This window comes from Choloepus didactylus, chromosome X (assembly GCF_015220235.1).
Source record: "Choloepus didactylus isolate mChoDid1 chromosome X, mChoDid1.pri, whole genome shotgun sequence".
Classification (NCBI taxonomy): Eukaryota; Metazoa; Chordata; class Mammalia; order Pilosa; family Megalonychidae; genus Choloepus; species Choloepus didactylus.
Genome location: NC_051334.1, coordinates 12,778,521 through 12,794,191, shown reverse-complemented (window position 1 = coordinate 12,794,191; position 15,671 = coordinate 12,778,521). Strand labels below are relative to the sequence as shown.

The 15,671-nt window shown below is 44.3% G+C and overlaps 1 protein-coding gene across 4 annotated transcripts in view; it reads left to right on the top strand.

The window, feature by feature from the left end:
- Positions 1 to 15,671, top strand: part of PIR (pirin) — a 121,429-nt gene that overhangs the window by 41,352 nt on the left and 64,406 nt on the right. For all 4 annotated transcript variants that reach the window (XR_005214671.1, XM_037822660.1, XM_037822659.1 and 1 more), the window contains exons 4-5: positions 1,022 to 1,105; positions 3,814 to 4,020. Coding sequence is in view for 3 of the 4 variants with exons in the window: in XM_037822660.1 (XP_037678588.1) it covers positions 1,022 to 1,105; positions 3,814 to 4,020 (291 nt within the window). In the remaining variant the exon portion in view is untranslated. The remainder of the gene's footprint in view (positions 1 to 1,021; positions 1,106 to 3,813; positions 4,021 to 15,671) is intronic.

Genomic DNA, 15,671 nt, shown 5'->3' with positions numbered 1-15,671 from the left:
GGACATCTGCTCTCTGTGGGCAGGCTGATTCATTTTGATTCCCAAGACGAAGCAGAAAGGAAGGGGCCGGGCTGAGCAAACGCAGTTTCTTCCTTCAGGCGCATCAGTTGGATTAAGCCGTTGCGTTTCTACTACGGAGGAGCAAGTGCGGCTCCAGCAAGAGGTGAGGAGAGCTTCCGTTATGGAAGACCCTCCATGTGTAAGGAAATGCCAAACAGGGGAGAGGGAGGTTCTCCCTAACTGTGGAGGGGCCTGCGCTGGTGGCCTCAGCGGTGGCTCATGGAGCAGGCAGTTGTGTGGTAGCGGTGAGGATGTGGCCGTGGGAACACTGTTGGGTTTTTCTCGACCCCTCAGCTGCTTGAGAGGCTCATCTCTTGCCTTTCCCATTCCCTGAAGGAACCATGTTCTCTCTCACTTCCGGGTCTCCCCATATGCCTGGGTTATACTTTGGGCCCTCGTTCACCACCATCTGTCTTTGCCTGGCCTATTCCTCTTCATTCTTTTTAGGTCTCTCTTCCTCTGGGAAGCTTTATTGCTTGTACCGGTGTGAATTAAGTGCCTGCCCAGTGTCAGAAATATGTTTCCTTTGGATTTCCCAAATTAGTGTCTGGGTGAAGGTGCCAGACTCCGAGATCTGACCCCCCACGGGCCTGTGTGAACACGCCTTGCTCGGGGGGGCTCCTGCTGCTTGTTTCAACAGGAGCTGCCTCTCTCTAGTGCTGGGCTCCAGGGGCCATCACCTCCCACCTTCCAGGCCAAGAGGCTGAGGGGGGCCCTTCCCACCCAGCTCTGGGCCCCAGCACACTTGGGCTACATCTGCCCAGAGGAATGGGGCACCTGTGGGAAATTCTCTCAAAGATACTGTAGGGGCTAGTGCAGCCCTTTCACGGGGATTCATTCCCTCAGCTTTCTCTACCATCTTAGTTGCTCTTGACACTTCCTGGGCAACTTTTCTGTGGAAGAAATGAACAGCTCTGCACAGTTCTCCAACACCTATTTTTAATTCTTTTGTTTTTTAAAGGTATCTTACCTTCTGGAAGGGGGTAGCATGGCCCATGAAGATTTCTGTGGACATGTTGGTAAAATGAACCCAGGAGACCTGCAGGTATGGCCAAAGACAAGGAATTGCTGGTAGTGTAGAGTCTTTGTGTATGTGTGTTTGATTCTATCCGCTTTCAGTACGTTCAGCCTTTTCTCCGCCTCTCTAGTATATCTTGAGTCTCTCCTTTTCTGTTAATCCTTCACTTAGCTTAGAAACATGCACAACTCTCTTGTACTTCTCCCTCATACTTTCTTTGACCCCCTTGACCTCCTTTTTGAACTCATAGACAGTGTTTCTCCTGCATTTCTCCGAAGAGTAGTCAGGAGAGACTGTCTCCACTTTCTTAGCTTCTATTTTGTCCTCTACTCATTGGGCTCTCTGGACTCCCCCCTTCCAAACTGCTACTAAAGCTGTCCACATATGGTCACTCATGATGTCCCAACTGCCATATTCAGTGCATCCTTTTCAGTCTTTGTCTTTTTAGACCTCCTGCTGCATTTGAGCCAATTCACCATTTAACCAACACTTAAAGTAACAGTGACCATCCCACTCCCACCATCCTAGTCTTGTCTGAGATGAGTTACAAGAAAAATCCCAGGGAAATGCTTGAGTCATCTGTACCAGTTTTGAAAGTCTGAACTCTATATATTGGGTATCCACTGGGATCATTTATATATTCTGTGAAGTGATAAATGCAAATTTTGAATCAGGTTGTTCCCATGAACGTGAAATTTGAACACAGAAAAGCAAAAGGGCAAAGAGTCAAGACCAAAAGGCAGCAGCCACCTTTCCCTGGAGGAGGACACAAGCTGGAGATGGCTAGGGAGGGGCTACGGTTACTGGTTGTGTCCAGATTAAGGGAAGTGGCAACAGCCCCGCCGTGCACCGTCGGGGCGCCTCTGCAGCATCTGCTGGGTGCTGCTCAGCACTGGCTCTGCTGTTACTATTTCACACTTGATTAAAAGAACGATTGCATGGAGGCTGCCAGTTCATCCAGCATTTTCATATGCACAATCACTTTAAGATAAATATTATTGTCATCTTATTTTAAAAAATCAGGGAATGGAGATACAAAGATGCTAAAGAAGAGGGCTTTGGCCTCAGAGCTAGTAAATGGTGAGGTAGGAAAGAGAAGCCTTTTCTCCCCCTCTAAATCCAGAAAGGCACTGCCAAATTTGGCCACATTTAAAGAAAGATAACCACGATGGGGAAAGGTAGATTGAAAAATACTAGGTGACAAATTGTTAGGGGAACAGAGAAATGCTTCAAATGGGGGCACAAGCCTATGAGCAACACCAGTAGCTACCGCCAGCTGGGAGAAATGCCACGTGGGAGGGTGTTTAGACCTACTTTATATCACCTTAGAGCAGGGGCCGGCAAACTTCATCTGTAATGGCCAGATGGGAGATGCTATAGGCTTCTTGGGCCATATAGGCCCTGTCTCACCTGCTCGTCTGTGCTGTGGTAGCCTGAAAGCATATGTGAAACGTGGTGGTGAATGTACATGGCTGTGTTCCAATAAAACTTTATTTATAAAAATTGGCAGCAGGCGGGCTAGATTTGGCTCCCAAGCTGTAGTTTGCCAATCCTCACATAAGAGGGTTTAATGGACCATATCAAGTGGAAGAGAAAGGGAAATCTCTTTAAACATGGTAAGAGAAAGACTTCTCTGGAATATGTACCGGCCGCCTTCAGATCCCTGAACTAATAATGCACATCCTTGGTGCATGTTCCTTTTATAAGGAGTCTTCCTTCACTCCCCTTCCCCCTGGTCAGTTCTTGCTCCTGGTTTTGGTCTTGGCCTGAATGTTGCCTCCTCAGGTGAGTTGCCTTGAACTGCACAGGTGCCCTTCTCATGCCCTCACAGAATTCTGTCATTGTCACAGCACCAGCGTGGTCATAACACCAAGAACTGTGTGTTTGTGTAAGGGGTTTTCTCCTCACGAAGGCTGTGGTGCAGAGGCTGCTGCTGGCCCGCCCCATAGCCCCTTGTCCTCCCCTCCCCTCCCCACCCCTGAGCTCAGGTGGTGCCGGTTCCCTCGTCCACGCACAGCTCCCCAGCTCAGGTGCCAGTGTGTCGCTCTGCTTCTCTGCCTGAGGGCTTTCTCCAGCCCACTGGGGGTGGCCCACGGTCAGGGATGTGCCAGCGTGGAGATGTGAAAGCCTGACCCCCTGGCCTCGACTGGGGACACTTCTGAAGGTTCAGCCAGCAACAAGGCTCCATGTTGGCTTGGCTATGCCTCTGCTGAGTTAGCATTGCCAGTTGACTTCTCTCCCTGCCCAGTCCTGCCCTTTCCGCTTCTTATTGATGAAACTCCCAAGAGTACTCCCCCAGTTCCCCTCTTCCTGCAACTCCCAATCTCAGACATCCCAGAGCCCAGTCTAAGACTCAGGACTGTCAAAGAGATGGCTCTTGCAATTGTGGGAAGTTCAGCCTGATGCTTTGATTCTAAATGAGGAAGTGTGGGAAACCACGTTATCTCCCATCAGCAAGATTATTATTGTTTGTTAGTCCTCACATTCTTCCCAACTGAGAAGTTATGATGTTTAGGCTTAGGGTCCCACGTTTTTGATCAATTAAGACCAATTTAGACTAAAGGTTAACAGAGGGGTTTGCGGTGGGAAAGGAATGTGGCGAGTGCCGTGTTCAGCGACACCAGAGCACCTGTGGGGAGGCCCAGGCCCCTCGCCCCTGGGGTCTTAATTTTTCCACCTGCAGGTGTGCCAGGCACCGGCTCACATCCTCCTTCCTGTTGGTGTGTCATTCGCAGTGGATGACCACGGGCCGGGGCATCCTGCACGCCGAGATGCCGTGCTCTGAGGAGCCAGCCCATGGCCTACAACTGTGGGTAAATTTGAGGAGCTCCGAGAAGATGGTGGAGCCTCAGTACCAGGAACTGAAAAGTGAAGAAATTCCAAAACCCAGCAAGGACGGCGTGACGGTTGCTGTCATTTCTGGAGAAGCCCTGGGAATAAAGGTAGGCTGTGCTGTTGTGCATTTGTGAAACCCGAGGTGTGCACTGACATGAGGCTGTCCCCATCTGGGTCATCATCTCTCACTGGGTTTACCACAGTTCATGTCCCATGGGCTGGACTTGCCTCGGAGGTGTCAGAATAGGTGCAAGTCAAGGGAACCCAGAAGTTTTTTGTTGCACATTTGACCGATAGTTAGGAAAATTGCAAAAAAGTGAGCTCATGTAAAGCATGTGGTCAAAAAGCAATTTTCAGGGTATGTCTTAAAATATGGTCAGCCTAATTCCTTTCACTTAATTTATGCCTTCAATTATAGCTCCTTGCTGTACCACAAGATTGCTACCTTTAAGAAACAACCAGAAACAAAACCAACTCCACTCCCCAGAGATGGATTGAAATGTATTATATCCAAATTATAAGGAAGGAAAGCAAGCTACTACATTCTAAAAAGGTTTTATGTTTTAATTGATTTGTTTTATAATTTAACCCATACTGGCCATTCCCTGGCCATTCTTCCCAACTGAGACTTTATAATGTCTAGACTTAGGGTCCCACCTTTTTGATCGATTAGGACCAATTTAGGCCAAAGGTTACCAGCAGGTTTGTGGAAGGAAAGGAATGTGGCAAGTGTGTTAAGTGAGCACCAGAACAGCTGTGGGAGGCCCAGGCTCCTCACACCAAACTGTTTGAAGTAATGCCGAGCTGGGGGAGCCTGCTGGCCTAGGTGTGGTTTCCCAGAAGCCAAGCCTGCATGAGGAGTCATGTGCAAGTGATTTTTAAGCTAGTGCTCCTCTGGAAAGAGCAGGGGGAAGCTGGACAGGGAAGGGGGGCAGCTAAGCAAGGGTGCAATTTCAGGCAAAGTTCCCCAAGAGAGTGGCTTTAGCCTGATCTCGCAGGGGACTCTGGAGGATAAGTTATGCCTCAGAATTTTCCGGACCCACTGTGGGGAAGGAAGCTGGGCTTTCATGCTCCTTTACCCAACAGTCATTGGTTATGTTTATTGAGTTTGAGGTGAGGGCCACAGAAATGCCTAAAAACAATCCGAAGGGATCTGGGCAGGGCCCTGACATCGTGCGCTACACATGCCATTTGGAATCTACTTTGCCATTTTCCTGTGGACAAACAGCACTTAAAACTATTTTAGCTACTAATTTATGTAAGTTTTAATTTTTTTATAAGCACCCGTAGGGATAATTTGGCAGTAGCTATTAGCCAACTGCTCAGTGGGATGCGTTTCATGGTTAATGGGTTGGTTATGATTATTGGTTCGGATGGACCAGTTTTTGATATTCCGCACCAGAACCACAGTTTGTTACCTGAATCATGTCTAGGCATATGTATTTTCTTGCTGTGTGTCCCAGTGCAAACAGAAGTAATAGAAGAAAAACAAATCAAAGTCCCCGCCCTGTTAGGCATATCTGACTGTCTACGCCCCTGGCCTGGTCACCCTCGACTATACCCCTCTTGCTTTCTTTGCAGTTGGAAACAAGGCGCTTCATTATGTTTTCGTGATCCATTTCTGTTTCACCAGCATGGGGCAGTGCCCTTTTCAGCAGTATGTCACTTTCCTTCCCTTCAGCTCCATAGAGGAGACCTACAATCCTTTGAGGTCTTCCTCATATGAGGCCAAAGAACATCACTGTGTATACTGTCAGAGAGAGAGAAGTGAATTAATGCAGATGAGAATCAGTTCAACTCCCTTTTTTTTACATTTTAAAACTTTTTATTTTGAAATAATTTCAAACATACAAGATAATTACAAATATGATATAACTCCATACAGAGAGCTCCAGCATATCCCCACACCTCCAGATACCCAGATCCATGAATTTTAATGTGTTGCCACAATTGTCCCTCCCTCCTTCACCCCCCATCTATTTTCTGAACCTTTGAGTGCAGGTATATAAATCATGTTCTTTGAACATTTAATATTTCCATGTGTATTTCCTAAAAATAAAGATATTCACTTATGTAACCACTTTAAGTGCAGTTATCAAGTTCAAGAAATTAACTTTGATATAAAACTTACAGTCTATATTTCAATTTTTTTATGTCCCTATAAAGTCCCTTTGAGCCTTTTCTCCTTCCTTGCTAGATCCCAGCAAGGATCATGTATTGCAATTAATTGTCATCATCTCTTTAGTCACTCACCTTTTGTTTTTTAAAAAAAAGTTGTACGGACATATATACATGTAAACTTCCCATCTCAACCATACCCAAGCATATCATTCATTGGGATTAATCACATACACAATACTGCAATATCCTCACCACTGTCCATTACTAAAACTTTCCCATCTCCCCAAACAGAACTCTCGAACTCAATATGCATTAGCTCCCTATTCTCCCTGAGTTCCATCTCTGGCAACCTGTACTCTAATTTCTGTCTCCGTGAGCTTGCATATTCTCCAATATTTTCTTTATAGTTACAATGGGGCTTAAATTTAAATCCAAAATCTGTAACAATTGCTTTTGCTTTGATACTAACTTAACTTCAGTAGCATACCCAAACTATGTTCCTATACCCCTCAGTCCCCCACCTTTATGTAGTTTTTGTGGCAAATTACGTATTTATACACGAGTCCCAAACCACTGATTTATCATTACATTTTATGTGTTTACCTTATAGATCCTGTAGAAAGTAAAAAGTAGAGTTATAAACCAAAAATATAAAGGTCCTAGCATTCATGTTTACTATGTCATTATCCTCACCAGAAATCATTATTTCTTCATGTGGCTCCAATCTTGTCTAATGTCTTTGTCTTTCAACCTGCAGTCTCTTTAACATCCCTTGTAGGACCAGTTTAGTGGTCATGACTCCTTCAACTTTTGTTTATCTGGGAAAGTCTTAATCATTTTTACAAGACAGTATAGCCAGGTATAGAATTCTTATTGATTTTTTTTTTGTCTTTAACACTTTAAGTATGTCACCCCACTGCCTTCTTGTTTCCATGGTTTCTGGTGAGAAATAGGCATGTAATCTTACCGAGGTTCCTTGCATATGACACGTTGTTTTTCTCTTGAGGATTTAAGAATTCTCTCTTTTATCTTTGGCATTTTAACAGTTTGATTATAATATGCCATGCTGTCGGTCTGTTTGGGTTTATCTGTTTGAAGTTGGTTGAGTGTCTTGGATGTGTACCTTCAAGAATATCATTAAATTGGGGAAGTTTTCAGCCATTATTTCTTTGAATATTTTCTCTGTCCCTTTCTTTTGTCTCCTTCTGGGACTTCAACATGCGTCTATTGGTGTCCCACAGGCTTCTCAGGCTCTGTTTACTTTACTTCATTCTTTCTTTCTGCTCCACAGAATGAATGATTTCAATTGTCTTATCTTCAATTCTGATTCTTTCTTCTGCCAGCTCCAAACTTCTGTTGAATCCTCTAGGGAATTTTAAGTTTCTGTTCCTATTGTCTTCATCTCTGTTTGGTTCCTTTTCATAATTTCCATCTCTCTATCGATATTCTCTTTGAATTCATCTTTTATTTTCTTGATTTCCTTTAGTTCTTTGTCCATGTTTTCCTTTAGCTCTTTGAGCATATTTAGAACTATTCTTTCTAAGTCTTTGTCTGGTATGGCCCGGGTCTGGTCTTCCTCACTGATGGTTTCTAACACTTTTTGTAATCTTTTGTTGAAACCTGGATATTTTGATATTTTAATGTGTCATCCTGGAATTTAGACTCTGAGGCATTTGTTCCTTGAGCTTGTATCCAGTTAGTGTTATAACAGGACACCTTTCCCCGCCTTTGCAGATTGACCTCCTTTAGGGCTTATCCATACAGTGAGTCTGGAGAAGAGCTCCAGTCCAAAGCATAGGGGCCTCCCTGATCCTTTCTGTACAAGCATTTTATCTTGGGCATGTACATGTGGCCCTAAGAATTCCTCCACTTACATAGATACAAATATCCCCTCTTCCCTGGGAAACAGTTTCTCACGGTCCCAGGCGCTGCACTGTATGTCCTATAGCCAGCAATCCTTTGCCTCAGGCAGCATGACTTGACTGTTCTTTCAAAGCATTGTGAAGGATAACTCCGTGAACTGCCTTCTACATTCAGGACAAGTCTGGGGACAGCGAGTCCCTCAGGTCATCACCAGACAGATTGGGTAGTAGTTGAAAAGTGGTCCCATGGTCAAATTAATCTGGGGACTAGAGTTACCGCTTTATTTACAAGAGGATGTAGAATGGAGGAGCCAAACTCATTTGACCAAGGGACTTTTTTCAAGGATCATTTGTGTTAGTAACCTTGAAACTAGTGTCATAATAGAACTGTTTGGGCAACACAACCCTAGATAGTGCTTTACAAACTTTGCTCCTTCAACTTTTGTTGAAGTGAGGATTAAATCAGAAATGAAAGAAAAGCAGTCAACCTAATGTTCAGTGAAGACTAAGGTGACAATCGTAATTCTGCTGAAACAAAATGCAATGGAAACCTTCAGTGGGACTTTGAGGTGCTGATGTCAAGTCAAAAGCTAAGACAATTCCACAGCCACAAGGTTTTGAAAATCACTGATTGCTTAGCACAAAACAGACAATTCATAAATACATGCTGAATAAATTAACAAAGCACTCCAGCATCCACTTTATGCAGCTTTTGGAAGAAAATATTATCAGTTGATTTACAAGATAAAATGTAAAGAGAAGAGGAATCAAAAATGGAATTTCAGAAAAGCCTCTCATTTGGGTAAAGTTCCTTAAAGAAGGCTGTGCACCCATCACCAATTAGAAACCATAAATGTCTCTTAGTATTATGGGATATAAATGATCAGAATACTTTTCAGAGTCAAAGGTGTAGATACCTACACAAATTCCTAAGCCCAGTGAGCATCCTAAAAGAGACTGCAGGAATGAAGAAGAGGCATGAAGCTTTTCCAGAACTACCTATGGCAGTCTAACTTCGACACTCCAAATCTACTTTCTTCCATAGGAAGAAATAAAAAAGGATCCTTTTTCCTGCCAAAATCAAGTACTCTGAGATAAACAGACTTATTTCCTTATATCTTAGGCTTAAAACTGTAACACTTGCTTTCTGTTTGAATAAATACTTCTGTTGGCCCTGGAGGTGACTCCCAGTCCATGATCTGCCTGTAGGCCTCCTCCTCCCCTTCCCGTCTTCCCTGGTCAGCACCCAGAGAGCCTCACCCTCTCACACTCATCCTTGGCCCTGCTCAGCATCTCCAGGATGTCGATGGGCCTGTGGGCACTGCAGCCGTTGGCCTGGCTGGGACTCTGCTTATCCCAAGCAGCCTGCAGGGATCACCGTGTCTCCTGTTCTACGACATCGGCCATGAGTTTGGCTGTGCGGTGGCTGACATTCTTGTCATAACGCCAGATACTGCAGATTGACAAGCTTGCATTTCTATATAGAAGAGATGGTTCATGGAGCTGAAATTCCAGTTCTTTATTCACTGGTTCAACTAGATTGTGCATATTCAGTCGATTGGCAATGGTAAAACCATGGTCAGGTGAAGCTGACCTTCGATATACAACTAAGGTCCCTTCTATTCAGTCTTCTCCCACTGGTTGGCCTTGTGGCAGAAAGTGGGCAGAGCAGCCTGGCCCGTGAGGTCTGCGATGCTGGTGATGTAGGGGTCGTGTTGCTTTAGGGCCGCCAAGCTCATCTCCTGCCCAGCTCGACTCGGTGACACCATCTTAAATCACAGAGCTGAGCCCTTCCTCAATTCCTTTTTATACGGTGTTTTTCATTCTGTGTTTCCAGGAGTCTAGGGTTCTAGGGACATCCTTCAGGCTACATCAAGGTGGATAGTGGAGGTCAAAAAATTGCCCTGTCCTCTTCAACCAAATCACGAGACATTGCCCGGTTGCGTGTATTCCAGTTGTCTGTAAGATCTCATTTAGAGAAGGAGTTGAGCTGTCTGCAGCTACAAAGAGAGATCAGACCATTCATGTAACAGATAAGCAAAGCTAGCAATATGCCAAATCCTCGGAGCTAGCGACTGCTTCCTGTTGGAGCCGGTTCTAGTTACAGGCAGGAGAACATTCTAAAGCACTCCAAGCAGCAGACAGTGTGGTCTTGCAATCAAAACCAAAAATTAGAGAGTGGTAATGGTTTCACCGTGTAAACCACTGTCTTAGTAGCTGTAGCCTTTTCTTTTCTTTTCTTTTCTTTTCTTTTTTTTCATCAAGTAAAATCTCTGAAGTGAATCAAATTTTCCTGAGTAAGTAAGTGATCAATTTTTATTATTAGAGCATTTTAATAGTGAACTCTTGGAACCCTAGACAGCATTAATTTGGATTCTGAGAGGCACTGATTTATTGTAAAGATGGGGAGCTGGTGGCCATTTCTTTCTGGGTCTTATAAGAACCATAGTTTTGCAATCTGGAACTTAAGCTTCTGCCCATCAGGAATTGACTGGGTTCTAGAAAGTCCAGCTCTACCATAAAAACAAACAGAACATTGTTTTGTATCAGGAAGACAATTTTGAGTTAAATTACAAGGTGAGGCTGCGAAGATACGTTTTAAGAGGCTGAAGTAGTAATAAACAATAGACAGCCAATAACAACTTCCCTCTCCACAACTATAATATCTAGAAAAGAGAATTGGTGACCATTCCAGCCCATGTCTGACTTTAATGTTCATACAGAATGGCAGGGAAGGGGGTCTTGTTAAAATGCAGATTCTGATTCAACAAGTCCAGGTGGGTCCTGAGATCCTGCGTTTAACAGGTTCCCAGGGGTTGCCGATGCTACTGGTCCATGGGCCACTTTTTGTAAGTTGTGTCATGGGTGTGTGGGCTCCAAGACAAGGGAGGTGTTTTTGTTTCCTAGGCCTCTCAAGAAAATACCATGAAATGGGTCAACTTAAACAGTGGGAATTTATTCATGCACGGTTTGAGGCTGGGAAAAAGGTCCAAATCAAGGCATCTTTAAGGCGAGGCTTTCTTCCCGAAAACTGGCGTTCTGGGGCTGGCTACTCGGTGACCCTTGGTCCTTGCTTGTCACATGGCAAGGCACATGGTGGCCTCTCCTGGGTTCCTTTGTATTTCAGCTTTTTCCTCCCATGGCTTTCTCTCTATCTATATGAATTTCATTCTGCTTCTAATGGACTTCACTAAGAGGATTAAGTCCCATCCCGAATGAAGTGGGCCACACCTTAACTGAAGTAGCCTCAGCAAAAGGTCCTACTTAAAATGGGTTCACACCCACAGGAATGGATTAAGTTTAAGAACATGTTTTCTTGGGGTACATGTAGCTTCAAACCACTGCAGGAAGTTCAAGCAACAAAACTTTCTTTTTGATATTCCCAAAGGTAGTGTTCCTATTTCCTTGGTCGTATGTGCCTGAGTATTTATTCAGTCCTTGGAAAGGCACAGCCAATTTTGTGCAAGATTCCACTAGGGCAGCATGGTTGGAAAGTGAAGGCTAAAAGGGAGAAAAGATAAAAATGCAATACTTTGGATAGTTTCTGTCACTTATGGAAGGTCAAAATCACATGTTTATTTAATGAGTACGAAATTCTCCAAACCCCATTCCATTCTTATCAGGCAGCCAATCAGTAATATTTACTGCCAACTCTCTGTGAAACATGGTTCTTTTTCTAACAAATGCCTGTAGTTGCCCCCTGCTGCTTTAAATTCCGTTATGTCAGAAGCAGACCTTGAAGAGCAGGCCTCAGCCCTGCAGGGTTAGAGAAAGGCAATCTGGAGCCAGACTGCCCAAGTTCAAGGCTGGCTCTACCCTGGATTTTTTTTTTTCAATACTTAGCCATCCTAGTGGGTATGAAGTGGTATATCATTGTGGTTTTGATTTGCATTTCCCTAATGGCTAATGATATTGAACATCTTTTCATGAGCTTATTGGCCATTTGTCTGTGTTCTTTGGAGAAAATTGTTCAGATCCCTTGCTTGTTTTTTAATTGGGTTGTTTGTCTTTTTGTCGTTGAATTGACTGCTGACTAACTTTAGAGAAGTCACTTAAGCTTGCAGAGCCTCAGCTTTCTCATCTGTAAAATGGAGATAATAATAATGACCTGGCTCAGAGGATCGTTGGGAGGATTAGATTGGTTAATGTTTGTCAAGTTCTTAGAACAATGCCTGCTGCAGAGTGAGTCCTGCATAAGTGGTTGCTGTTTTTATTTCTTTGCAAAAGCTGTGTGCAGTGTTCATGTGTACGACAAACATAACAAAAGGAATCTTCCTTCTTATGGGCAGACTGGATGTCCATGTATTGGATGATAATCAAATTTTTAAAATTTGATTTCCAAAGGAGTTTTTCAAAAATCCCACGCAGTTGCCTCAGGTCTCACTTACCACTGTGCCGCCAGCACCTAAAACTTCCTGATACGTAAAAGAGGCTCAATAAATGTTTGCTAAAGGCATGGGTGGAATAATTGAAATGAAATGGTATTGGCCTCTCTCTTTCTCCGACTTCCCTTACAGCTCTCCATTCCTCTGCCTTGTTCCTGTAAACAGCCCTTGTCTCCTCTCCACCTTTGGTGGGGAGTGGGGGACAGTTGTGGCTGAGGTACTCCTGCCTTGGCAAAGTGGCTGCCAGAGAATGATCTGGGTAACCTGCCAGTTTCTTGTCCTTTCAGAGATGTCAAGACCAGGCCCCCATTTGGCTTGAAGGGACATTTTCAGGGTTTTCTTTCTGTCACCTGGAGTGTCTTTGCCACTCATATTTCCCTGACTGCTGTGATTGTGGTGGGGACGGAGCCAGAGATGAGGCTCACCCATTCCCCAGAAACCCGACATGTGGGATTATTATGCTGACATAAAACTTTCAGATGTAGCTGTTTAATTCAAAGCTGTGGTGGCTAACCAGCCCAAGCCCCCATGTTTGGACTTCCAACTGGCTAATTCCTTCTGGAAATCATTTGGTCATTCAGCAGACTTTTACCAAGTGCTTACTGTGTTGGCATGTTATATTCTAATAAAAGATACAGAGTTGGAAAAAAAATGAAATGGTATTGGAATAAGAAAACCTAGGGAAAGTAGTAAGAAGACTGAAAATGCAGCGATTAAGACTGATTACAAGAAGCTTAAGAAGAGCTTACTAAAAGGTTAAGAGAACAATAAACCTAGCTAAATTATATTTTAAGAACTACAATAAACTAAAAAAAATACAATGAACTATTTAAAGTATTAGGATGTAGAGAGAAAATAACCAGATTGATTTTTTTTTTTAATTTGAATACTAGGCTGTTTTGCAAGGCTCAAATTATTCCCTCCAGGTTTCTTCGGTTCATACAGTGAGGACAGTGACCAGTTGATATTTTGAGGCTTGCTGATTCCCCTTAGGGGTCCTCAGGCAGGGGTCGTCTTGTCTGCTTTAGCTTCTTCCATGGGGGTTTTCAGCACGTGGCTTGATCTACAGAGTATTAGACACACTTGCCAGCCTTCAAGGTGTTCCCTGCTGACCCCTCCTCTCCCTCCCCCTGGTTTAGCAACTACAAGCGAAGGACAGCACCTCTTGGGCAATTCTTTCCCAGCCAAAAAGCAACCGGCCCGCTGCTCAGCAGACATTGGTTGCGGACACCTTTCCTACTCCATCTTGGTTTCAACATTGGTCTTTGTGCCTTTCCGCCCTTTCTCCAGTAGAAAGCTTTCCTGTAGACCCCCCTCCACCACCACCAATTAGAGTTTCTGCCCACTGAGTCCTCCTGGACAGCTTCTTTTCCCAGCAGCCTCCACTCCCAGCCCTGGCAGCTCTGCTTGTCCTGGGTCAGTACCTGTCTACGTTTTCATTTGCCATGGAGGACTTGAGTGTCTCTGCATAACTACTTGTACTTGGCTGGTGGGTTTTTGCAGTGTCAGATACAGATTTGGGGTCATCTCTTACTTGCTTGTCCAAGAGAAGTTTTGATTGAGAATTCCTATTGACTGCCATTAAATGTCTTCCTAGGTTTTCACCGCCGGAGTCTGTCAGCTAGACAAAATGAGACCAATTCATTGAAGAGGGTTTAGAATTGGGTAGAAGCCAAATGTGGGGAGTTGAAGGGGAAGAGGAGACCAAAAAATAATACTCCTCTCTTCCCCTCCAAAGTTCAGAACAAACTGAGAGGTAGACTGAGGTGTTGCCAGATGGGAATCAAAGTATCTTTATCACCAGTAAAATTTAGGTAAGAGCACATGGCTTGTATCTGAGACCTTTGGGGCTCCTTAATACTCCCCCACTTGATTAAACATGTCCAGGCAGAGTTGGATGGTCACAGGCTTTCCCTTTGGGGCAGGCTTATTTCCTCATGGTGGAAGAAGAGAAGAACCCGTACGTCCAGAGGACAAGCCATTCTGTGAGAGAGAGAGAGAGAGAGAAAGAGAGAGCGCGCGCGAGAGAGAGAGAGAGAAGGGGGAAAGGAGAGAGAAGAGAGGGGAAGAGAGGAGAGAAGGGGCTGAGGTTCCTCACCTAGACTGCACGTGGCTCCATTAGGACTGCCAAAATTGCATTCATTCCACCCTGAGTCCCATTTGTCTCACTTTAAAAATAGTCCAAAAAGGTAATAGGAGACACATTTATCACAACAGCAGCCCTGGGGTCGTGAAATTTCATTGCACAAGCAAATCTCCAAGCCCTAGAGCAGTTATCTGCAGAAAATTGACATTGTGGGTCCAGAGCAGTTACGTATCTGGGAGAACCAACCATGTAGCCATATGTCTCCACCCTCTGAGGTGAAGCATCCCCACCTTTTTGAAAAGTCAGATGCTTGTGTTGCTGGCAGCTCTAGTCACTATGTCTTGAGAGAATTCTTTACTCATCCATGGATAAGAATATGGGGAGGTGTTCTTTTCACCAATAGGCAGAAAAATATAAATTCAAATAATCTGCTACCAACCCATCAGGTTGTCACAAACTAGGAAATCGGGTGTTATCAAGTGCTGGCAAGGATGGGAAGAAATAGAAACTTCATGCATGCAGGGTTGGCGTATCTGTATTCCTTGTGGAGAGCAAGCAGACATTACTTAGCGAAACTAACTCCGCATATAGCCTATATCCCAGCAGCTCCACTCCTGAATACTTATTTACTCCAGAAAAACATCCCCAAACAGGCAGATGGGGGGTGCTGTGGTTCTCCAAGCACCATGGGTGGCAGAAAGAAGTCAGAGGTGATGTAGCTGTTCACCTCTTAGGGGATGGAGAAGTAAAAGGTGGCTATTACATAATGATGTGAAGCAATGGAAAAGATTTGCTAATAGCTATATGATTTGATCTCAGGAAATAATATGGAATAAATCAGAACGAGAAGGCAGTTTAGAACACACTACCACTTATTTTCCAAGGACACCCATATATCTTAATAGACATCCCAAAGTTAGATTGGGTGTTCATTATATATGCTCATTTGGGAGCCAGTGGGGTGAGATGGGATTGAAACTGGGGGTGATGGGGGACAATAATACAATGAAACAAGAGGGGCTCTCATGACTTACGATGACCGTGTGCTGTGGATCATGGTGTATGCACCCAAGGCCAGAGAGAGAGAGAGAGAGAGAGAGAGACAGAGATTTGTGGCCAGCACCAGCTTTTAATGTGGGTGGTGTAGGTGACCTCCAGTATGGGTGACTTAAGGAATTCTAGGAAGCCCTAATACATGCCATGAAATCTCCCTGTCATGTCATCGAAACTCTACCATTTGAGAGTCAATCTTTTGCCAGTATGATAGATTGAAAAGAGCAAGGACTGTGTTGTCAAGCAGATCT